Consider the following 22,464-nt stretch of genomic DNA (forward strand, 5'->3'; position numbering starts at 1 on the left):
TTTCTGAGAGTTTCATTTTTTTCAGCTCACTGCAACCTCTGCCCCCTGGGTTCAAGTGGGCTGTACCTCATGTTGTGTGCATGTGTGTCTCTGTGCTGCTTCTCCTGCCACAGCAGGAGTAGCTGGGATTACAGGCGCATGCCACCACTGCCCAGCTAAATTTTGTATTTTTAGTAGAGATGGGGTTTCCCCATGTTCAGGCTGGTCTCAAACTCCTGACTTCAGATGATCCCAAAGTGCCAGGGTTACAGACGTGAGCCACCGCACCCAGGCAGATCTGTCCTTAATATCCCTGCTGAAACTTCCCTTGGCTCCCCAGCCTCTAGTGTCAAGGGCAAGCTCCCAGGAGGTCCACTGGGCCTCCCTGGTGGGTCCTTGCCAGCCCCCACCATCTCCTCTTCCACTGTAACCCCTGCCCGACACATACATAAAATGACCCCTCTAGCCACTCAGGTGCTCCCCAGCCCCTGACACACCCTTCACTTCTATGCCTGTGCTGGTACTTCTTCCTGGAAGAGCGCAGTGGTAGAAGAGCATGGGTGTTACAAGCAATGTTTAGGGACAAACACTTCCTAGCTATGTAGCCTTGGGCAACTCACCTGACCTCCTCGAGTACCACGCTCCTCGCCTGAAAAATGGGGCTAAGGAGTCCTACTTCACTGATTTAAGAGAAATCGGACAGGCACAGTGGAGATGTCTATAATCCCAGCACTTTGGGAGGTAGAGACGGGAGGATTGCTTGAGCCCAGGAATTCAAGATCAGCCTGGGCAACACAGTGAGACTCCATTTCTACAAAATATAAAAAATTAGCCTGGCATGGTGTTATGTGCCTGTAGTCCCAGCTATTCAGGAGCTGAGGTGAGAGGATTGTTTGAACCCAGGAGGTTAGGCTGCAGTGAGCTGTGATCATGCCACTGCACTCCAGCCTGGGCAACAGAGTGAGACCCTGTCTCAAAAAAAAAAATAATAAAAAGTATAATAATTGTTATCCTTCTCTACATGGAGAATTCCAATTTGTCTTTTAAGAAGCAATTCAAGGCTGGGCATGGTGGCTCATGCCTGTAATCCTAACATTTTGGGAGGCTTAGGCAGGTGGATGACTTGAGTCTAGGAGTTAGAGACCAGCCTGGGCAACATAGAAAAGCCCCATCTCTACAAAAAAATACAAAAATTAGCCGGGCATGGTGGCATGGGCCTGTAGTTCCAGCTACTCGGGAGGCTGAGGTGGGAGGATCACTTGAGCCTGGGAGATGAAGGTTGCAGTGAGCTGAGACTGTGCCACAGCACTCCAGCCTGGGCATAGAGGGAGACCCCATTTCAAAATAAGTAAATAAATAAACAAAGGCTATTCAAATGTTACCTCCTCTGGGAGGCCCTCCTGGATTCTCACAGGCTCTTCTGTCACATCATCTAGCTCACTATAGTGTATTTGTCTCTTCTAGACTTGGTCTCCCCAGCAGCCTGAGCTCCTCCATAGCACACATCAAATCTGACTTGCTATTGGGTCCCTGGCCCCTGGTCCCAAGCCTGGTACCATGTGGGTGGTGGGAATGTTGCTTGGATGAGTCATGATAGCCACACCCTCCCCCTTCCTCCAGCAAGCTCCGGGCCTCACTGGCAGACCCCAGGCAGCTGAAGATCCTGACAGGGGACTGGTTCCAGGAAGCACGCTCCCAGCGGCATCACAATGCCCACTTCGGCTCTGACCTTGTTCGAGCCTCAATGCGCAGGAAGAAGAGCTCCAGGGGTGAGAGGAGATCCTCCCGCCAGGGCAAGCCATGTGCCATCCAGGGCACTGGCTGTATATGGACAGGGAGAGAGGGCCCAGGGCTCCAGTCCTGGCTGCCCCCAGTACTGTGTGTCTTTGAGTGGTCAATGCCCCTCCGTGGGCATGGGGTGGGTGGGCATCTCCAGGGCCTCTCCTGAGTCACAGCCAGGCTTCCTGAACATGGGGGTTCACAGAACTTCTCACCTGCCCCCAGGAGACCAGGCTCCAGGCAGCGACGGGGAGGCCGAGGCTGCTGTGAAAGAGAAGGAAGATGTGCCAGAGCCCAGGTGAGGAGAGGTCTCAGGGAGGGGGGACCATGCCCAGCAGTCACCAGGGTCCCTCCCTCTGAGAGTGTCCTCTCCCTACTCCTAGGCTCTCCATTGATGAGGCCCCCCAGGAGAGGCTCAGGGAGACTGAGGTAAGAGCGAATGAGCCAATGTGTGAGTCCAGTGTCCCTGGAGAGGAGGTGGAATGTGCAGGGGGCAAGGGAGAAAGGTCCCAGCCTGGGAATGGGGAGACCCTGGACATGTCCTTTCCTGTGTCTGCGCCTCAGCATCTCCTGGGTCGAACAGTGGTATGAACCTCTGAGGGAACTTCTGAATCTGGCTATTAGGGGTGAAGTGGGGCCGGACGCGGTGGCTCTCACCTGTAATCCCAGCACTTTGGGAGGTTGAGGCAGGAGGATCGCTTAAGCCCAGAAGTTCAAGACCAGCCTGGACAACATAGCAAAATGCCCCCCATCTCTATAAAAAATTAACAAAAGGATGGGCGCAGTGACTCACACTTGTAATCCCAGCACTTTGGGAGGCCAAGGCAGGCAGATAACCTGAGGTCGGGAGTTGGAGACCAGCCTGACCAACGTGGAGAAACCCCATCTCTACTAAAAATACAAAATTAGCCAGGCGTGGTGGCACAAGAGGCGGAGGCAGGAGAATCGCTTGAACCCAGGAGGTGGAGGTTGCAGTGAGCTGAGATGGCACCATTGCGATCTGGGCAACAAGATCGAAACTCCATCTCAAAAAAAAAAAAAAAAAAGTTGTTTACCAATGGGTCAGTATTAAAGAAAATAAAAAAAGGAGTGAGGAGGGACTGGGCTGGCAGAGGTGGAGGACTCGGGTATGAATGCCTCCACCAATGGGAGCAGTGAGTCAAGCAGCACAAGCCCTGCGGGGTGGGCTGTGAAGCACAGGTCCCATGGCTTCTGCAGCTGGCTGCCAGCCCTGCCCTAGTACTGCTCTAAACCTGAAACTGGGGTAGTTTCAGGAGCCTGTGACCTCTGACCCCAACTTGACCTTTGACCCCTTCCTTACCAGCCCCTCCACTATGAACTCTATCCCTTCATTCCTTCAGGGACCTGATTTCCCATTGCCTTATGTCCCTCTTAAGGCTTCAGATCCTGAGGAGGCGTCCCAGGCCCAGGAAGGTGAGTGGGAGCACCTGTTGGGGAGCACGGAGATGTTTCGGGGGTCAGAGGCAGCTCTAAGGGGCCCCAAGCACCTCTGTTGACCCTCCTCCCGCCACTCCCACCCCACATCGGAGACGGGGACGATCCCAGGACAGCACCGGGGCCTTAATCTGCAGCTCGCTGGGGTTGTAAACCTGTTCCTCCAAATTTGCTTAGGGGCGGGCAGGAGAGGGTTCACTCAGCATCTCGTGCCCCACCCCAGGCCCTGGCCAAGGGGACCTGCAGAGCTGTGTCGAGAAGGCGGACCCGGAGCCGGAGCCCGCGTCGGGGGGAGAGCCGGAGCCCGGGCCCCTGCAAGCCCAGGTAGGCGGGAGTGGCCCGCGGCTGCTCTCAAGACCCGGAGCGGATTCCGGGCGGGGAGCGCTCCAGCCCAGGCCTGCGAGCAGCCCGCGACCCAGGGCTCTCGGGGCAGGGGCGGGGAAAGAAGGGGCTCCCCGTCATTTGCCCCCTCTGCAGGCCAGGGCCGCATCCCAGATCCTGGAGAACGGGGAGGAGGCCCCGGGGTCCGACCCCTCACTCAACTGCATGCTCAGCAGCAGCTCCTCCGTGTCCAGCCTTAACTCCTCCAAGGTGAGGCAGGAGGGAGGGGGCCCGGGCGGCGGGGGAGGTGGACACGCCTCGACGCGTAGCCCCTGCCAGCTCCTCCCTCGCCGTGGGACCCAACGCTGCAGACCCCCGGCATGCCACCCATGACCCGGGTCTGAACCCTCCGCGCTTCCCCCACGGGCCCCGACGTGAGCCCTGCGAGTGGCCCTGATTCCCACCCACTCCCGCCCGCAGCTGAGCGGCAGCCAGATGAGCCTGTCCGGCGAGGCGGAGGCGGTGCAGGTGCGCGGCTCAGTGCACTTCGCGCTGCACTACGAGCCGGGCACTGCCGAGCTGCGCGTGCACGTGATCCAGTGCCAGGGCCTGGCTGCCGCCCGGCGCCGCCGCTCCGACCCGTGAGTGCCCGGCCCGCCAAGCGAGGCGCGGCTGTCTCTTCCAAGCGCACCATTCACAGGGTCTCGGCCTCCTCGTCCTAATCTTCAAAATGGGAACAGCAGCGTTATTGGGAGGCGTGGGATTGAGCGAGACAAGCCCTGTAAAGCGCTTAGCACGAGGCCTCTCACGTGTTCGGGTTGGTGGCTGGGAGAGCGCACAAGGCAAGGGAGGAGGCTCTGGGAGGGCCCCTCCTCACCGCCGGTTCTCACCTCCCCAGCTACGTCAAAAGCTACCTCCTCCCAGATAAGCAGAGCAAGCGCAAGACGGCGGTGAAGAAACGGAATCTAAATCCAGTTTTCAACGAGACGCTCCGGGTGAGGCTGTGACCACGGTGCAGCTCCCTGTTCATGAACAGGACGCCCCTTCCTGCGGAGCGAGGTGGCAGGGGCAGCCAGTACCGTTACTGCCCGGAGGATGGGCAGGGCAGGCCCCGTTAAGGCGTTGTCCAGGGTGCCAGCCTTGTGGTGGGCGTGGTGATAGTCCAGACCCCCACTAATGCCCTTCGGGGCTCCCCAGGATTCCATTGTGCTAGGAACGCGGTAGAACCCGCCCCAGCCAACTAGCGCAGCATCCACGCGGGCCACCAGCAGTGCTCCGCTAAAGCGCGCCTCCTGTCCCCAGTACTCCATCCCGAAGGCCGAGCTCCAGGGTCGCGTGCTGAGCCTGTCCGTGTGGCATCACGAAAGCCTGGGTCGCAACATCTTTCTGGGCGAAGTTGAAGTGCCTCTAGACACGTGGGACTGGGGCTCTGAGCCCACTTGGCTCCCCCTGCACCCCCGGGTGAGGAGCGAGGACGCGCGGGGAGACCTGCGGCCCGGGTCTCCTGCATGTACCCCACCAGGCTCTCCCGCAGCTCCCTCAGACCCCATCTTCGACAGAGCCTCCCCTCAATCTCTTAACTTCAGGGCCCCTTCCCTGAGGGTGCTGGGATCCCCAGGTTCCGCCCCTACAGGCCCCACTGTCTCTGCTAACCGCCTCCCATCGAGGTCTGCAGACCCCACCCTCCTGAGGCCCCTTTCCATTGGACCCTGCTCCACGACAAGCTCGCCTCTCGCAGGTCCCACCCTATCCCGACGATCTTCCCAGGCGAGGGCTGCTCTCCCTGTCCCTCAAGTATGTCCCAGCCGGCTCCGAGGGTGAGTGGCAGCCGGAGAGGGCAAGCTGGACCCGCCCTGAAAAACGGGAGACTTCTGTCAACGGGTAGTGGGGGGTGGACTCCATCCGTGCGCGGGACTCAGCCGAGCGTCTCGGCAGGCGCAGGACTGCCCCCGAGCGGGGAGCTGCACTTCTGGGTGAAGGAGGCTCGGGACCTTATGCCGATGCGGGCAGGCTCCCTGGACACTTACATACAATGGTGAGGAGTGCTGGCCCTCCGGGCTTCCCTTTCTTTTGCCTGCAGTGGAGTGCCAAACCTTGACAAACCCCTACTAATCAACCCTTGATAAGGCAGCCCGAGATTTCACCACTGAGCAGGGGGGAAGGGGACGGTTTGAGCAAAGGCCTGGAGTCAGGAAAGTTGAGGACACCTTTGAGGAGCTGCGTTTCAGCAGGACTGGCACCTATAGGTCTTGTTGAAGAGCTGAGGCTGAGGGCTTCAGGGGTCCCTCCATAGAGAACCTGGGAGGCCAGGCTGTGGGGCCTGGCCCCAAACTTATAGTTCAGTGGTTTTCTAAGCTTCCAGGGGACCTCTAGGGGTCCCTCCAGGTGCTGCCCCCCCCTTAGAGAGTGAAATGGGGGTGGCTGATCACTTCTGGGTGTCCACCCTGATGCAGCCAGAGACGTTCTTTCTTTCAGGTACTATACTTCTGAGCAACACTGTATTTTGTAGAGGGGGTTCCGAGGCTTTGAAAACCTTGGAAACAGGCCTGACTTGGTGGCTCATGTCTGTAATCCCAGCACTTTGGGAGGCTGAGGTGGGCGGATCACCTGAGGCCAGGAGTTCAAGACCAGCCTGACCAACATGGGGAAACCCCGTCTCTACTAAAAATACAAAAAATTAGCCTGGCATGATGGCAGGCGCCTGTAATCCCAGCTACTTGGGAGACAGGTGGGAGAATCACTCAAACCCAGAAGGTTGCAGTGAGGCAAGATCGCCCCACTGCACTGTAGCCTGGGTGAGGAAGAGCTAGACTCCGTCTCAGAAAAACAAAACAAAACCTTGGAAACTGTTTGAGGAGGGGAGGTGGTGGAACAACAGGAAGACAGTGAAAGTCACTGAGTCAGCAAGTAGCAGAACTGCATTTCAGAAACATTGCTCTGCAGCCCTGTGAATAAGGCTGCAACTTTTTTCTTTTTTTGAGATGCAGTCTGGCTCTGTTACCTAGGCTGGAGTGCAATGGCATGATCTCAGCTCACGGCAGCTTCAGCCTCCTGGGCTCAAGCAATTCTTGAGTAGCTGGGATTACATGCCATCATGCCCAGCTGATTTTGGTTTTCTTTTGTTTTGTTTTGAGACCGAGTTTTGCTCTTGTTGCCCAGGCTGGAGTGCAATGGTGGTGTCTTGGCTCACTGAAACCTCTGTCTCCTGGGTGTAAGCTATTCTCCTGTCTCAGCCTCCTGAGTAGCTGGGATTACAGGCATGTGCCAACACACCTGGCTAATTTTGTATTTTTAGTAGAGACAGGTTTTCTCCATGTCGGTCAGGCTGGTCTTGAACTCCCGACCTCAGGTGATCCGCCCACCTTGGCCTCCCAAAGTGCTGGGGTTACAGGTGTTAGCCACCGCGCCCAGCCTAATTTTTGTATTTTTAGTAGAGATGGGGTTTTGCTATGTTGGCCAGGCTGGTCGCTTGAATCCAGAACTTCTGACCTCAGGTAATCCACCGGCCTCAGCTTCCCAAAGTGCTGGGATTACAGGCGTGAGCCACCATGCCTGGCCAGGAGCTTTTAAAGGCAGGAGACCTGAGAGGCGGTTAGTGCAAAGGTCCCAGGGCAGTGAGGGTCTGAGGCCAGGTAGGCAGGAGCCAGGGTGCATGGACACATGTGAGGGAGAATGAGTAGTGTATGGTGACTGGGTGACTCTAGCGAGTGTAAGGGGTGGTCACCTGATGCCAGGCCACCTCCCGCACAGCTTCGTGCTGCCTGATGACAGCCGGGCCAGCCGCCAGCGTACAAGGGTTGTGCGACGCAGCCTCAGCCCTGTGTTCAACCACACCATGGTGTATGATGGCTTTGGGCCTGCTGACCTGCGCCAGGCTTGTGCCGAGCTCTCCCTCTGGGACCATGGGGCCCTGGCCAGCCGCCAGCTGGGGGGCACACGTCTCAGCCTGGGCACTGGTAAGTGGGGCAGGGCCCTGAGGCAGGCCCTGAGAGATGGGGGCTCAGTGTGTGGCCTTGGGTACCTCTCTGTCCCTTCCTGAGCTTTGGTATCTACTGAGAACTGAGGAAGTTAACTGGGGACAGTGCATAATCTGGGACCAGGTAGGTGTCTGGGGGCCCCAAGGTGTCCAATGTGATCATGCCCTCAACCCCTGCCCACCCACATCCAGGCAGCAGCTATGGGCTGCAGGTGCCCTGGATGGATTCCACACCAGAGGAGAAGCGGCTGTGGCAGGCCCTCCTGGAGCAGCCGTGCAAGTGGGTGGATGGCCTTCTACCGCTCAGAACCAACCTGGCCCCCAGGACGTAGCCTGACCAAACCTCTCTCTCTGGACCCCCATCTCAGGGCCTGTCCTCGGCTAAAGTCAATAAAGTCTGTTCTAAGGGCAATAAAGGGCTCATGTCTGCTGGGGCAGGGAGGAAGAAAGGTGACTGCAGGAAAGCGCCAGGGAAGTAAGAGGGGCCAGGTTAAGGAACTTCAGACTGCCACAAAGACTTCAGAGGAGCCAGGCACAGTGGCTTATGCCTGTAATCCCAATGCTTTGGGAGGCTGAGGCAGAAGGATTGCTTGAGCCCAGGAGTTCAAGACCAGCCTGAGCAACATAGAGAGACCCCCCATCTCTACAAAAAATTTAAAAATTAGCTGCAGGCGGTAGTGTCACATGCCTGTAGTCCCAGCTACTTGGGAGGCTGAGGCAGGCAGATTGCTTGCGCTCAGGAGTTAGAGGCTGCAGTGAGCTATGCCACAAAGCAAGAAGCTGTTTCTAAAACAAAAATGTTTACATACCAGCTAGGTGTGGTGGCGCACGCCTGCAGTCCCAGCTATTCAGGAGGCTGAGGAGGAAGGATCAACTTGAATCCAGAAGTTCGAGGCTGCATGAATATAATCATGCCACTGCACTACCAGCCTGGATGACTTCTGCCTCCTGAGTAGCCGGGACTACAGGCATGTAACACCACCACCTGCAGCTAATTTTCAAGCAATTCTCCAGCCTCAGCCTCCTGAGTAGCTGGGATTTATAGGTGTGCACCACAAACGGCCAGCTAATTTTTGTGTTTTTAGTAGAGACAGGGTTTCACCATGTTGCTCAGGCTGGTCTCGAACTCCTGACCTTGTGATCTGCCTGCCCCAGCCTCCCAAAGTGCTAGGATTACAGGCGGGAGCCACTGCCCCCAGCCTAAAAAACTTTTTAAAAAAAAGTCCTCAGGGGGCTGTTCCCAGGATACCCCTCCCCAAATACACCTCTGAAATTGCCAGCAGAAATGTGCAAAAGTGTTCTGTTTAATACACTTTGGTGGTGCTTGGGTGCCGGTGGTTGGCTCCTCTCATTGGGACCAATCCTGGCCCCTACTCGCCTGGCTTCCTCCAGTCGCCCCAGGTGTCCTGGGGCTGGTGTGTCAGAAGCTGCCTTTGTCCTCTCCATTCATCCATCCTTGGGTCTGTCTGGCCTCTGATGCCCTCATTCAGCCTCCCGGGGTCCGGGGGTGACTGACGTGGATCCTGTTCGCTGTGCCAAGATGGCCCTCCAGATGCGGCATACCATCCCTCCCCTGGGGGTAGCAGACTCAATGTGGCACAGCCAGAAGGTGGCCCTGGACACTCTCTCTGGCACCCACTATTTGCCCAGTGCCTCCTCTGTCCCTAGGGGACCCAGGTGCCCCTTTGGTTTCCAGGAAGGAACCCAGGCAGGCCTGCAGCTGGCCAGCATGAGGCCACATACATGATTCACCCTTGAGGGGCCCAGGATGTACCTGATTCGGGTGTAGACGAGGTCATCTCGAGTGGCATAGGTGAGCAGGGCGTGGAGAGTGAAGCTATGATTCAACAGCTGGATGTGGACAAAGACCCGCAGAGACAGGGAAAGAAGAAATTACAAAAAGATGTGTCCAGAGACCCAGGTACTAGCTCTGCTCTGCTGCTAAAATACTGAGGCAGATCACATGCTTCTGGGCCTCAGTTTTCTCATCCATACAATGGGAAGAGTATACTAAGTGTTCTTCCGGTATTGAGATTCTCTGTATCAGAGGGCACAGTGAGAAGAGCAGGAAGATGGACAGAGATGGAGGCTTTGGCCAGTGAGGTCATGGACAGCCAAGCACTCCCTGCCTCACCGTTTGGATGGTGCCTGAATCCACGTTCAGTTCCTGTAGCCACTGCACCAGGCCCTGGTCCATTGAAAGAGCAGCTGTCAAGAAGCAGTCAGGTGATGAGGCCCAGGGTGCCTCCTGCTAGAAGCTGCCTCACATTCACAATAGTGTACTCCAGCCACGCCCAATCACCTGGGGGCTCTGAGGCCAGGGCACAGGTCCCCACTTCCTCATTCACCCTCTGCAGAGCCCGCTGCACCAGGGCCTGGTACTCCCATTCCTTCCTCGCCAGGACTTCCCGCAGCCTGTCGGGGGCAGAAGAGTAGAGTGGAGTGGGGACTGGGGAGTGGATTGAAGCTCGGCAGAGGCTATGAGCGATTCCAAGGGGCTTTACCGATCAGTCTCTGCTCGCAGGAGGCTCAGCTGCACCATCAGAGGAGGGGGGCCCTGCTCGGGCTCCTCTGGAAGCGGCCTCTGCTGGGAGTCCTCTTCTTTACTCAGCTCCTCTGACCTCGGTGAGACCACCTCCTTCTCCACCTCTGCAGCCCAGTGCAGTGAACTTAGGCAAGGCTATAAAGCCCGTTTGGGACCCCCAGATCCCAGCAAGGGAGTGCGGGGGTTGGGTGCCCGGCTCTGGGCAGGGCCCAGGCGGTGCTGGTATGGGAGATGTCCATTTAGTCACGCCCCCACCGGCGCCTGCCCGCCCCCGTCCCGCCTGGCCCCCACCGGCCCCATTAGGCGTTCACCGCGCCCAGCAAGCACCACACCCTCACTGGCAAGAGGCCCGCAACACTCCCCTCCTACCCTGGCCTAGCACAGCCAGGGCTGCCCGCACAGCACGGCTGAGCAGCGAGTCCAGCACGAACATCCAGTGTGGGCGGATCTGGCGCCTGCGGAGGATCTGCTTCACCTGCAGAGGGAGGGAGGGCGCCGCTGAGACAGCTGAGCCTCAACTAGAGGCAGGGCTTGAGTTGGAAAGGCCTGGAAAGTCTTCTGCGGAAGGCAGGTGGGGAGAGTGGGCTTGAGGTCTAGGGATGGGCGGGGAAGCTAGGACTGGGCAGACGTTTTTATGCTGAAGGCCTGATCTTCACGGAGGAGACAGAGAATCTTGGAACATCACGCCCTGGCACCTTCCCAGGCACGGGGAGCTCACTATCTGTTTCTGGGCAGCCCTAACTACCAGAGGGCGCCCTCACCGCAGCCGGGAAGGCGAAGAGCGGGGCGTGCAGAAGTGTGGGCCCAAGGCCCTGGGCCCGCAGCCGTCCTTGCAGAGCCCGCAGCTCCTGGGCCAGCTGCCGGCGGTTGGGAGTGTGAATGTGTGCCCCGAGGCAGCGCAGCAGCTGTTCCACATGATTTCTGCGCAGACAGGACCCCTGAGAAGGAAGAGAGGGGTTGTCAGCGCCTGTTCGAGCCAAAAGAGATGCTGCCGCGGAGGTGGAATGGCAGGGGGTGCGGGGAAGACCTCAACAGGTGTCCTGACCCTGTGCGACCACCAGGGGGCGCTAGGGCGGGCCGCCCACCTCCTGCTCCTGGTGCAGATTCTCCGCCAGCGCGGACAGCTCCTGCTCCAGCACCGCAGCCAGCATGGCCCGACGCTTGCTCTCCTGGTGCAGCAGGCTCAGCCCTGAACTCTCCTCCGGAGAGGCAGGCTCCTCGGCCGCAGGCTCCTCGGGCACCCTGGGCACAAGGGCCAGTGGCTGATTGAAGACAGGCAGCAACCGGCCAGCCACCTCTGCTGCCGGGTTTGAATCCTGGCTCTCCTTTTATGCCTTTCTCTCAGGGATGAACTAGATAAACCCCGCACTGAGAGGACACAAGTCCAAGTTAGAGTTTCCAGGACAGGGCATGGGGAGGCACCAAATGCCACATTCACAGGTGGTCAAGGTGCCCAGGCCCCCAAGGAGGGCTTTTGTAGGATGGGATAAAAAGGCAAAACCAGGCAAAGGGAACCCATCCCAGGAGCCTAGGTCTCACCGGAGCTGGCTGGTGCCCCCATAACTGAGGCAGCGCTTCGGGGGGTTGGGTGGGTGCGAGGGTGCCTGAGGGCACGGGAGTGTCTGAGACTGGGTGGTTGAGTCGGCTGAAGGAGTGGGACTGGCGGAAGGGGCATCTGAGGGAAGGACAGAGCTGTCAGCTGGGCCCTCCTTCGCCCTCACAGCTCCGAAGCTCCTCCACCACCAGCATGCCCATCCTGCCACCCCCAAGCACCTGAGGGCTGTGGAGCATGTCGGGGGGAGCTGGGGCTGCGGCTTCTCTTCCCAGGCTGCAGGAAGGGGTCCCCCAGCAGCGCCTGGGCGCTGGCTCGGAGGCGGGGGTCTGGCTCAAAAGTTCGGAGGAGGAAGGCTTGGGCCTCGGCTGACAGAGAACTGGGCATTGGTGGATGCACCTTGTACATACCCACCTGCAGGGGGAGGGCAAATGAGGGTGACATTCAGAGGTGTCCAAGGCCCAGGCTGGTCCTATGCCACCTCCACGGGCCAGGCCCAGAGGGGTCTCACCTGAAACATGGCAGCCTGTGGGCTCCCTAGCTCGTGGAAGGGGGGGTGACCTGTGGCCATCTCGATGACAGTGCAGCCCAATGACCAGATGTCAGCTGCTTTCCCATACCCACGTGGGCCCTGGTCAATGATTTCTGGGGCCATATACTGCAGAGTTCCTAGGACAGGAGCAGGAGCAACAATACCCGTCTAGGCTTTATCGTAGGGTGGGAGCGGGGAGGGGAATGCCATTATCCTCAGGCTGACTGCACCCGTACTGAACCTACCATCCCAAACGTACCTCAACACCTATCCTCCTGGTCATCAAACATCTATCCTGAGTTCCATCACCACCCTAGGCTTCACCACCTGCCAAGGCTTCCATCATTCATCCTAGGCTCTACCACAGTCACAGACTCCACCGCCCAGAGTAGTGTTGCCTCACACATCCTGGACTGCATCTTCCTCCAACTCCCACCTTGACCTACATCAACACTTCTCAAGTGCTAAAGTCAATTTCATCAGTTACCCAAGCTCCAATTCTAAATGCCATCACCTCACCCCTGGCCCAATCACTCACCCGGGATTTCATTCCCCATTAGGACTCTAATTCCATGCCTAGGAGAAACCCCATTCCCTGGAAAGCTCCAAGAGATCTTTTGCCCCAGATCAGCATCCCCACTCACCACCCCACACCTCAATACCTGTGAAGGTCTCAGTGCAAGGCGTGATGCCGGCCAGCCGCTTGGAGGTGCCAAAGTCAGAAATCTTGAGCAGCCCACTGAAGGTGTTGATCAGCACGTTGTCTCCCTGATTGATAGTCATTAGTGGACACTGGGCCGGGTCCCTGACGGCAGAACTAGGCCCTCTTTCTGGGATCCCATCTCCTGGAGAGCCCAGCCTGGTTCTTTCTCTGTCAGCAGTCTCCCCTTGCCATCCCACTTATATGCCCCTCTGGGAGCTGACAACTGGTTTGGCTTCAGAGCTGAACTTCTCCCCTCCTTATCTAAGCAGCCGCTCTGATGAATTCCCTACCCTTTGCAACAGGTCTGCTCACTTAATCTAAACTCTGTCTGGGACCATGTCTCCCCCCCCCACCCCCCCAGATGAGGGCGGGTCAGCCCCAGGCAGGGCTTACCTTGATGTCCCTGTGTACAATGTGGTTGTCATGCAAGTAGCCAAGTCCCTGCAGGATCTGGCGGGTGTAGAAACTGATGGTGCTTTCATTGTCCTTCAGGGGTCCCCACACTGACCGCAGCAAGGAGGACAGGCTGCCTGGGTGGGGACAGTCCAAGTTCATTGTTCCCACCCACTTGCTCCAGCCCACATCTCTCTGCTCAAGGCGCAAACACACCCATGTCGTAGCCCCAGCTCCATCACCCAGCGCCACTCCTCAGCTAATTCTAGGCTACACCACCCACACACACTAGAGTGCGTTTCCCCCTAGGGCTCTCTACCCTTGCCTGCCTCGGTCCCATACCCCACACTTCAGTTTCGTTCCCATCCCACACAGGGCAGGTACCTCCAGGCACTTCCTCCATGAAGATCTTAAGGTAGCCGCCCTGGCTCGCTGAGCCCAGATAGCGCACTATGTTCTTGTGGCGCAGGCGTTTGTGAAGAGCGATCTCTTCATGCAGGGGCTGAGAGAACCTGGGGGGAGGTAAGGGAGAGAGGAAAAGGGCAGATGTGGGCAGAGAAGCCCAGCCCCCCCCAGGACCCGCCCCGCCCACAAGCCCTCTCCGACCTTTCCCACCCTTACAACCCTGCCCACAGGACCCTCCAGACCCCAGTCCCGATCGCACGGTCCTGGTTCTTCTGCCCACGGGCCCAGTCCAAAGGGCTCAAGCTCTCAGTTCCTACAAGCTCGCCCACTAGACCCCGCCCACAGGAGCCGCTCTGCTCGTGCCCCCGCCCACTCGGCCGCTCAACGCACCTGCTGTCCCGCTCCGGGATCTCCTTGATGGCGATGCGCACCCTCGTGTGGCGATCCCGGCCCGCATACACCACTCCATAGGTGCCCTTGCCCAGCACCAGCCTCTCGCCCGTCTCCGTGTATTCATAATCAAACTGCCAGGTGCGGGGTGAAATGGGGGTTCAGCAGGGCCCGTGGCCCCTGGCCCTCCAAGAGCTCCCAGTCCTGCGTCCTCACCTCCAAGACCTCCCCCACGCCCTCTGCTTCCTCCACAGGCGCTGTGGAATCCGGGTTCGTCACCAATGCCTGGATCAGGCTGCAGAACCTGAAGGAGGGGGAGGTCAGACCCGCGGGAGGGGCCTCTTGGTCCTCACCTAAGCCGGAGCACCGGAGAGACATCGTCCCTTTCTTTCTCCCCACTCCCCCGGTCATCCTGGCCCTCAGAGTACCCCAACCACGAAAGGCTGCGCACCATTGGCAGTGCCCTACGCTGGGGAAGCACAGCTGGACGTCCTGGGCCGGGGGCAGTGCATAGAGGAAGCAGCAGCGCTCATCGCGCTTGGAGGCGCTGGGAAGAGATGAAGAACCATGTGAGTGCCAGGCTGGGCGGCAGCGACCCTCATCTACTGGTCTTTCTAGTCGCCCCAGGTTCCGCCTCTCACCTGACTCCGCATATGGAGGTGACTGGGAAGGTCCAGCTGGAGGGAAGGTCCTGCAAGAAGAAATAGGGTGTGATTCGGGGTGCTGGGGACAGGAGAGAGGTCTGAGGATGGGAGAAATACTCCACAGAAGAGGTGCCCACAGAGGAGAGTGAGGGGCCTCAGCAGCAACTGCACCTGCGTCTCCGGCTCCAGCAGGCTCAGGGTCACTGTGCTCACGGGGTCAGTACCCTGAACCTTGAGCTTCGCAGGCAGCAGCACCTTGTTCATCTCCAGGACCAGCACCTGTAGGCAGCGGGGGAGAGGGGTTGGTCAGAAGGGGTCCGCCCCTTTCCCAGGTCCACCACACCCACAGGCCTCACCAAGCACTGGTCGCCCTGGGGAGAGGCTGTCTTGAATGGCTGGCAGGACTGTAGCAAGAAGTGGAGCCAAAAGTGGGCATGGCGTGGTGGCCCTGCAGGGGGCTCTGGCGTGGGTCTGAAGTGCTGGTACAGCAGGAAGGTTTCCATCACAGACACCAGGTACCTGCATGCAAAGCCGTATGCTCAGTTCAGCCCAGGCACCAACCAGCACTGCCGGGCAGAGGAATCTAGCCTGAATATAGCCAGAACATTAGCATGGGGTGCCACAGGCACTGGTCTAAAAGTAGCCAGGTCATTGGCTCAGGGTTCAGGCTAGCATGCCAACAGGCATAGGTGCAGGAGCTGACAGTTCAGGTCAGGTCAAGAATGCAGAGGGGGGCACCTACCATATGGGGGCATTGAGCTTATACAGCTGCTCTGCAGCCAGCACCACCTGGGTGGGGTCATTGGCGAGGATCTGGGCTCCCAGGTAGAAACCCACATCCCAGTAATATTGCATCTTCTCCACGCAGCCTTTGCGGGCCAGCAGGCAGCCCAGCTTCATGCCTGGGGGAGAGGGGCATGGGCTCCAGTGAGTGTGGGTACAGGGCTGAGAGAGGCCCACCGTTTCTGTGGGCCTGAGTGTGGACATGAACATAGATATGAGTAAATTGTTAGGTATGGCAAGACCTCGGGTGGGGACAGGAGCTCAGGCACGGGTATATGTGGAAATTGGGACGTAAGAAACACACAGGTGTGAGTTTGGGAACAGTTTTGGGTTTGAGGGCTCCTGAGGGCCCAGGACAGGCATTAGGACCCAGGTGTGGGTATGGGCAAGATAGTCCAAAATGGATGAACTCATCCTGGCTCTTGCCCAGTGTGCGCTCTCCCTGCCCTCTTCCCAGGCCCCTCTGAACCCCTGTGGGTGAGGAGACAAGGCCAGGATCTGTGCTCACCTATTAGCCGGAGCTCCTTTGAATCCTCAAAGTACTGCCCAGCAGCAATGAGGAGCACGGCTGCATTAATGCCTGAGTGGAGGCTGGGCTCAACGTCAAAAGCCTTGCGATACCTGAGGTGGGGGCAGGGGGCACAGGGCTGGACCCATGTCCATAGCACCATCCCTCATCTCACAGCTCAGCCCACCGGCCGCTCACTGTGCTCCTTACCAGTGATAGGCCTGCTCCCGGTGCCCAGCATCCTGGAAGCCCGAGCTGAAGAACATGTCCTTGTAGATACGGCCACACATGCAGTACAGATCGGGTGCCACGGAGCCCTCAAGCTGTACCAGCGGCAGCAGCACGGCCAGTGCCTTCGCCCGGTCCCCAGGCCTGTTCCTCCTAGGGAAAAGAAAAGATGGGCTCAGGCCCTCCCTGATGGCCCTGGCCTACTCTCTACAGGGACCTCTAGACACTGAACAGCAGGGACCCTTCCAGGGGCCTGACAATAATGACCTCAAAATGACAGTGACCCTGGCCAGCACTGACCTCTCTAGGGGTAGTGACCTCAGATGGAAGTGAAGTCTTAGATTCAGTGACTCTAAGGAGCAGTGATCTTAGACAGCTGTGACCATACCACGGGCAGCACCACCTCCCCACCCCCACCCAGGCAGCAGTAACTCAGAACAACAGGGACCTATTGACATCAGGGACCCTGGTCAGCAAATTCCCCAAACAGCAGTGATCCCAGACAGCAATGGCTTTGCAAAGCAGAGACCCAGGTTTCAGAAACCTTTATGTGTCTGTGACCTAACCCCTGCTCTGCCACTCACCGGTTGAGGGCAAAAGTATAATGAAAGCAGACGTTATGCTGTGCGGCCACATCACAAGTGGGCAAGGCCTGCAGTGTCTCCACCAGCTCAATGATGGCCGAATAGTCCTGCATCAGAGAATGGCAAGCACAGGCATCATGGGCCCCCAGGCCCCGAGGAACCTTGAGCCAGGGTCCTGTCCCACCCCTGGGATCCCACCCACCCACCATCCTCCGCACACCTCCCTCAGGCCCAGTGGACATCACACCTCACAGGGAGAACCTACTGTATGCCCCATGCTGGGCGTTCTGAACCCACAACTGCCCCGAGAGGCAGCAACATGCTTACATGCTTATTCTCTGTTACAGATAAGGAAGCCCACACTCAGAGATGTTTGATATTTGCCCAAAGCCACCAGGGAGCAAGTGGCACAGCCAGGAGCTGAACCTGGGTCTGTCTGACTTAAAATGCCGGCTGCTCTACTGCCTCTCTGAATGCCACACACCTGCACGTCGCGGTAGGAAAGCAGCAAGTTCATGACGATGTCGGGGCTCAGCAGCTCCACGCTGTCCAGTCTCCGCTGCAAGCGAGCCAGCTCCTGCCGCAGCTGCGGACCACTGAACCGCTCCCGTGCCTGCCGGATGTCCCGCCGAATGGTCTCCCGGAAATAGCCACTGATGCCCGGGGCAGGGGAGGCAGGGAGAGAGAATGGTGGGGCCTGCACTTCAGCCCCAGCCCTCTGTACCCTCACCAGCCCCCTCCTGGGACACCGTCCCTGGGGGCCCTCATTACCAAGAGTCTGTGGGTGTGGCCTCCAGCAGGCGGGCAAGCCGGCTCACCAGGGGAGTGAGCAGGGCCTCGGTGCCCACTCCAGCCTGTACCAGCCCATCAGCCAGGCCCCGAAGAAGGCCTGCATCGCCACACAGCACCCGACCAGTGGCCGTCACCACATAGGGGATCAGTGTGTAGCTGCCAACGCAGTCCTGGTGGGAGGGAGGCAGGAATCAGTGAGGTCAGAGGTCAGCACAAGGCTAGACAAGGGGAGTGAGAGCGTCAAAGGTCAGCACCAGTGGGAGTTGGAATCGCAGGAAAGGGGCACCGTCATGAAAGGAGGCAGCAGGAAACAGAGGAACACATGGATGTCAGGGGGCGTTAGGTGACTGAGGAGGCCAGGAGGATTAGTGGAGGTCAAAGATCATAGTGGAAGTCAAAGGGCACTTTCTAGTGAGAGGTGGATTCTGCTCACCGAGTTCTTCTGGAAAACATCCTCCTGCAGGAGGCAGACAGTCAGATACTGGTGTTCTGCGTGGGCCCCACCCCAGCCCTGTGCCTGCCCCCACCAGTACCAGGCCACCTACCCGCCACCTACCCGCAGGGCCTGCAGGTCAGGGAGGTCCGCCTGGGAGCACAGTAGCACGTTGTTGGTCATGCTGAAGCTCTCACGCACACCAAGGTGGTAGAACAGGGAGGGCTGTGTCAGTGAGCTGCTCACCTCCAGCACCACCACATCTGCAAGCACAGAGTGGGTGGCACTGATCCCTGAAGCCCAGCTCGATGGGGAAGGAGACAGGGTCCATCCTGGCTCAGCCTATCTTGCTGTGGGACTCCAGTAGGGTCTGGTTCTGCTCTGGGCCTCATTTGGCCCTTTTTAGGATCCCCTGGTACTTTCACAGAACTGATCTCTGTGGTGTTGCAGGAGAGGAGTTGGGCTCACGGGGCTGAGACCCTCAGGCCACGGTTCAGAGCCTGTGAGCACCTGGCATGGGGGAGGGGAGGCTGTGGGCAGGTTCAGTCTGTTCCAGGCCATTTGGGAGGCAGGAGTTGTGCAAACATAGAAGTCCTCTCCCCTAGGTCTTCAACACAATCTCTTGAAAGAGGCTACCATCAGTATGCATAGACAACTCTGTGCCTACATGTATGTATGTGTGTATCTGTGACATGTATAGCTTACTATGTCTGACTGCATTTGTGTGACAGCGTCTGCTAGGGCCTGCATGAGTCTACATGTATGCGATTTGTGTCTAACGATAATTGTGTCCTTGTGCCCGAGCGGTCGGGTCAGCCTTCATTTTAGGATGCGATTTCATGGACATCCAGAAAGCACAGCTCCCGAACTCTTGAACTGGCAAGTAAGTATGGGGGCGGAGCATCCGGGCTGGGGGGAGGGAGGAGTGACCCACGAGGGAATAGCCTCCTTCTGGCCCTGCCCCTGGCCTATCCTTCTCCGCCCATTTGCCCCTCCCATTCCTTCTTGGCCTCTGAGGCTACTTAATCTCCCTCGCCGGGTGTCCAGTCTCATTGGGTCTCTTCGCTTCTCTTTTTGCCTTCCCAGTCCGATTCTCGGAAGTAGTATGCTAGGACTCCTGAACTCCAGCCTCCCTGGTAGGGCCCCTCTCCCTAGGTCCAAGCTCCTCTCCCAGGAATTGTCTTCAAGAGATCCGCGTGACATCCTCCTGAGGCTGAGTTCTCCAACCCCACCCCTGAGACACTGCAGCTCCGCGCAGCTCCCCGCCCTGCCCCGCCCCAGAATTCCAAAGCCCCGCCCCATCCTTGCCTCGCTCGCTGGGCACTGCCCCGACTGAAGGGTGCCTAAGCCCCAACTCCAAACCCAGGAGCCGCGCCTGAATCCCTGTCTCGTCCCGAGCCCGGCCGCGCCCCACATCCCCTAAATCCCACTTTTTTCACTGCCCTGTCTCAAGCCCTTCAGCTTTAGCTCACTTTCTAAGTCCCTTAGACCAGATACCCTTCTCGGCCCCTCCCTTGAGCAGTATTGCCCGGCTTAGTCCCTTCCCAGGACTTTAGGCCCCGCCCGGATCCGGCCCCGCCCCCAGCGCACTCACCCGCGTTGTAGAAGGCGTCAAGCGCCGCGGTGTCGCCTAGCGCCAGCGTCCCGAAGGGCAGGCTAAGCAGCTGCGGTGGCGGCCGCGGCCCGGGAAGCTGCGCGCAAGCCTCGCGCAAGCAGCGCAGGGGCAGCGGCTCCGCCTCGGTTCCCTCCCGAGGCTCCAGCCCGGGCTGCGGCTCCCGGGTTAGCACGTAGACCACGCTGAGCGGCCGGCTCCGCGCGCAGCCCCGGCCTGGGGGCGTAGCGAGGGGCCGGCCCCGGCTCAGCGCCTCGGCCAGAGGGTCCTGCCAGCAGCTGCCGGCGCGCTCTGCCCCGGACCGGGGGCACGTCCCCGCCATGCGGGGGCGCTCAGGCGCGGGGCACGGCGCACTGGGAACCCGGGGCGGGGCAGGAGCCTGGGCCGGCGGATCGGGAATCTTGGGATCCGGAATCCGGTCGAGATCAGAGAATCTCCTACGGGATCTGGGGATCCAGAATCCGGCCCGACGTCCCGTTCCAAGAATCTAAAGTCCAGGGAGAAATCCGAGCTCGGACTTGGCAAGGTCCTGAGGTTCTGAAATCGGGAATTGGGTGCCAGAATCTGGGACATCCGGTGAGCGGCAGCTCAGAGCCACTTGGGGGATCCTGGGAATCGGCCCGGAGGTGCCCGCCACCTGGACTCAAGGGAGCCGCCGCCAAGGCTGTCCTGCCTTCACATGTAGGCTGAGCCCAGCCCTTTCCCGGCCTACCCGGAAAGCTCCACCCTCGGCCCTGGGGCAGCGCCACTCCCTAGCGGCCAGAGACAGCCTCTCCCCTCCCTTCTCTCCTGCCAGAACTTCGGAAACTGGCCGCTTCCGGAACAGCCTCGTGCCCCCAAGCACCCCGAAGACTGTGGACTGCTCGAACCAGCGAGAATAAAATGTGTGACAAAGCCAGAGCTAGGGAAAAGGTTTGATCATCAGGCCCTGCCCTGCAGGAATCTGTTGAATGAATGGCTCTCTAGAGACTTCAGGGTGCGCAGAGCACCATGAATAATGGGTGTCCCCCAGGGCCCAGTGAGTGCAGGCAGGGAGGGACTGGGATGGGGGAAACCTTCACCCCAGGCCGCTTGCCCAAAAGCCTTCAGACCTGGAGTGGGACTTGGCATCTGAGCCTTTACTGTTGCTTAGGAGGCTGCTTTCCCTAGGACCCAACCTGCTGTGGAGCCCCGCTGACCTTTGACTTCTATCCAGAAAGTGACCATAGGCTCTGAGAAGCACTTCCCACTGTAAACATATTTTATTTTATTTTGAGATGGAGTCTTGCTCTGTTGCCCAGGCTGGAGTGCAGTGGTGCCCTCTCAGCTCCCTGCAACCTCTGCCTCCTGAGTTCAAGCAATTCTCCTGCCTCAGCCTCCCAAGTAGCTGAGATTACATGCGCCACCATGCCCGGCTAATGTTTTTTGTATTTTTAGTAGAGATGGGGTTTCACCCAGTTGGTCAGGCTGGTCTTGAACTTCTGACCTCGTGATCCGCCCGCCTCGGCCTCCGAAAGTGCTGGGATTACAGGGTGTGAGCCACCTTGCCTGGCTTTCTAAACATTTCTTTACCCACCCCTTGAAGGAGACAACCCCAGCCCTTTGGGCTACAACAGCTTCTCAGCTTCAAATCCTCAAGAATCCACAACTTTCTTATGTGAATTAATGACCTGGTATAAGCCTCAGTGGACCCTGAAATCAAGAACTGGGGACACAGGGTGAATAACTTGTCCTTTCCATCTTTCCTTCCAGCTTCCTGACACAAGCTGAAGCTTGTGTCCCTGGTCTGCCCTCTAGAGTTTTTCACAGTAACTAGAAGAGTCTTAAAAGGGTTAAAATGATTTTATTTTAAAATGTGGACAGGCAAGCAGAGGTGGTTGGCAAAGGGGAGGTGGCTGAGGGTCCGGAAGTTGTACAGGAGAGATAAGGGCACTGGCTGCCAGAGTGCCCTATCGAAGCATCATCCGAACCCTGCGGTAGGGGTGGCCCACACCACGGCCCGAGGCCCAGTCAATGCCATATTTGTGGGCAGCAGCCTCAGACGTTGCATAGGGACCATTGAGATTGGATCGATAACAGGATCCATACCACCAGGCACCGTGGACAATCACTGCACAGTTGCTCCCACTCGAATCATGGTCAGCGTCATAGGTGGTAAAGGGCCTCCCACTATGGAAGCTCAGGGAATCCCCTGGCAGGGGGGGATGGAAAGCACCTTGGTGCCCAGCTCCATGCCTGGCACCTTTGGAGATATAATCCCATGCGAGTCTCAAAGCAGCTAGGAATTGAATTTTATCAGTCCCTGTGAGCAGCACCAAGGGTCCAGGTTGTTTGCTCAGGGTCACTCGGCTAGTCGAAGAAACAGCAGGACTTTTTTTTTTTTTTTTTTTTTTTTTTTTTTTTTTTTTTTTTTATAAAGACGGGGTTTCACCATGTTGGTCAGGCTGGTCTTGAACTCCCGACCTCAGGTGATCCGCCCACCTTGGCCTCCAAAGCAACAGCAGGACTTGAAGTTGGGACTGACTGTCTGGCTGCAAAGCTAGCAGCTTTTCACCCTTACACCCTCCAAAATCCTCAGCTTCCCTCTAGCTCCTTTGTCTTCTCTCAGCTCCCAACCAGCCTGAGCAACTCTGCTAGGAAAAGCTGGGAGGAATCTCTTAGGTGCCTGGGCAGGAAAGGGGGTTCCCTGAGGCACTCCCTCATAACCACTTCCCTCTTTTAAATCTCTCCCCAACAGTCACTGTTTCTCTGAAAGAAGATTTCCTTGGTTCCTCTTCCAAAGCAGAGAATGCTAACATTCAACAGAGCCTCAGGCAGTACCCACAACCTCCTCTTTGCCTCCCTGCCCTTTCTTTCTTTCTTTTTTTTTTT

At 58.2% G+C, this 22,464-nt stretch overlaps 3 protein-coding genes and 1 long non-coding RNA gene across 13 annotated transcripts in view; 2 read left to right on the forward strand and 2 right to left on the reverse strand.

The window, feature by feature from the left end:
• SYTL1 (synaptotagmin like 1) overlaps nt 1-7,922 on the forward strand; it is a 16,270-nt gene extending 8,348 nt beyond the window's left edge. For both annotated transcript variants that reach the window (XM_037740700.1, XM_017534687.2), the window contains 13 exons: nt 1,600-1,748; nt 1,984-2,056; nt 2,142-2,187; nt 3,120-3,192; nt 3,437-3,537; nt 3,691-3,804; nt 4,015-4,175; nt 4,433-4,529; nt 4,837-4,995; nt 5,273-5,351; nt 5,470-5,569; nt 7,285-7,490; nt 7,703-7,922. In XM_037740700.1, the coding sequence (XP_037596628.1) occupies nt 1,600-1,748; nt 1,984-2,056; nt 2,142-2,187; nt 3,120-3,192; nt 3,437-3,537; nt 3,691-3,804; nt 4,015-4,175; nt 4,433-4,529; nt 4,837-4,995; nt 5,273-5,351; nt 5,470-5,569; nt 7,285-7,490; nt 7,703-7,842 (1,498 nt within the window). In that variant the 3' untranslated portion in view covers nt 7,843-7,922. The remainder of the gene's footprint in view (nt 1-1,599; nt 1,749-1,983; nt 2,057-2,141; nt 2,188-3,119; nt 3,193-3,436; nt 3,538-3,690; nt 3,805-4,014; nt 4,176-4,432; nt 4,530-4,836; nt 4,996-5,272; nt 5,352-5,469; nt 5,570-7,284; nt 7,491-7,702) is intronic.
• An 871-nt stretch (nt 7,923-8,793) lies between these two features.
• On the reverse strand, nt 8,794-19,986 carry MAP3K6 (mitogen-activated protein kinase kinase kinase 6). Of its 8 annotated transcripts, none has more exons than XR_001827025.2 (29): nt 19,597-19,986; nt 18,126-18,265; nt 18,003-18,026; nt 17,549-17,739; nt 17,262-17,430; nt 16,778-16,884; nt 16,176-16,346; nt 15,966-16,078; nt 15,417-15,576; nt 15,031-15,193; nt 14,846-14,953; nt 14,672-14,721; nt 14,482-14,577; nt 14,247-14,334; nt 14,031-14,164; nt 13,620-13,747; nt 13,236-13,372; nt 12,802-12,907; nt 12,119-12,276; nt 11,829-12,021; nt 11,595-11,730; nt 11,141-11,297; nt 10,817-10,996; nt 10,425-10,530; nt 10,015-10,159; nt 9,813-9,925; nt 9,645-9,698; nt 9,285-9,361; nt 8,794-9,083 (listed from the first exon to the last, which is right to left on the reverse strand). XR_001827025.2 is itself a non-coding variant. In XM_017534680.2 (29 exons), exons 1-29 carry the CDS (start codon nt 19,934-19,936, stop codon nt 8,993-8,995), a joined length of 3,954 nt encoding a protein of 1,317 aa, XP_017390169.1. In that variant the 5' UTR covers nt 19,937-19,986; the 3' UTR covers nt 8,794-8,992. The 8 variants fall into 8 exon arrangements, 6 of the variants coding, with proteins under 6 accessions (XP_017390169.1, XP_017390172.1, XP_017390175.1 ...); XM_017534680.2 differs by having other exon boundaries at nt 9,526-9,698; XM_017534683.2 differs by having other exon boundaries at nt 9,645-9,718.
• Nucleotides 19,987-21,071: 1,085 nt separating this feature from the next.
• LOC108308741 overlaps nt 21,072-22,464 on the forward strand; it is a 25,546-nt gene continuing 24,153 nt past the window's right edge. Inside the window, exon 1 of the long non-coding RNA XR_005201246.1 lies at nt 21,072-21,311. This is a non-coding gene — a long non-coding RNA (uncharacterized LOC108308741). The remainder of the gene's footprint in view (nt 21,312-22,464) is intronic.
• LOC108308738 (ficolin-3) overlaps nt 21,420-22,464 on the reverse strand; it is a 25,685-nt gene continuing 24,640 nt past the window's right edge. For both annotated transcript variants that reach the window (XM_037740701.1, XM_017534692.1), the window contains exon 13: nt 21,420-21,784. In XM_037740701.1, the coding sequence (XP_037596629.1) occupies nt 21,543-21,784 (242 nt within the window). In that variant the 3' untranslated portion in view covers nt 21,420-21,542. The remainder of the gene's footprint in view (nt 21,785-22,464) is intronic.

The sequence above is a fragment of the Cebus imitator genome, unplaced genomic scaffold (assembly GCF_001604975.1).
Source record: "Cebus imitator isolate Cc_AM_T3 unplaced genomic scaffold, Cebus_imitator-1.0 Scaffold87, whole genome shotgun sequence".
In the NCBI taxonomy this organism is placed as follows: domain Eukaryota; kingdom Metazoa; phylum Chordata; class Mammalia; order Primates; family Cebidae; genus Cebus; species Cebus imitator.

What these genes read in the sequence shown, in the direction of transcription:
- MAP3K6 (XM_017534678.2), bottom strand. Translation starts at nt 19,936, where the DNA reads ATGGCGGGGACGTGCCCCCGGTCCGGGGCAGAGCGCGCCGGCAGCTGC. An exon ending in TATACTTTTGCCCTCAACCG is followed by an intron (nt 16,347 to 16,777) that starts GTGAGTGGCAGA and finishes TCTTTTCCCTAG; the next exon opens with GAGGAACAGGCCTGGGGACC. An exon ending in GGGGGCACCAGCCAGCTCCG is followed by an intron (nt 11,298 to 11,594) that starts GTGAGACCTAGG and finishes CCTTGTGCCCAG; the next exon opens with GGTGCCCGAGGAGCCTGCGG.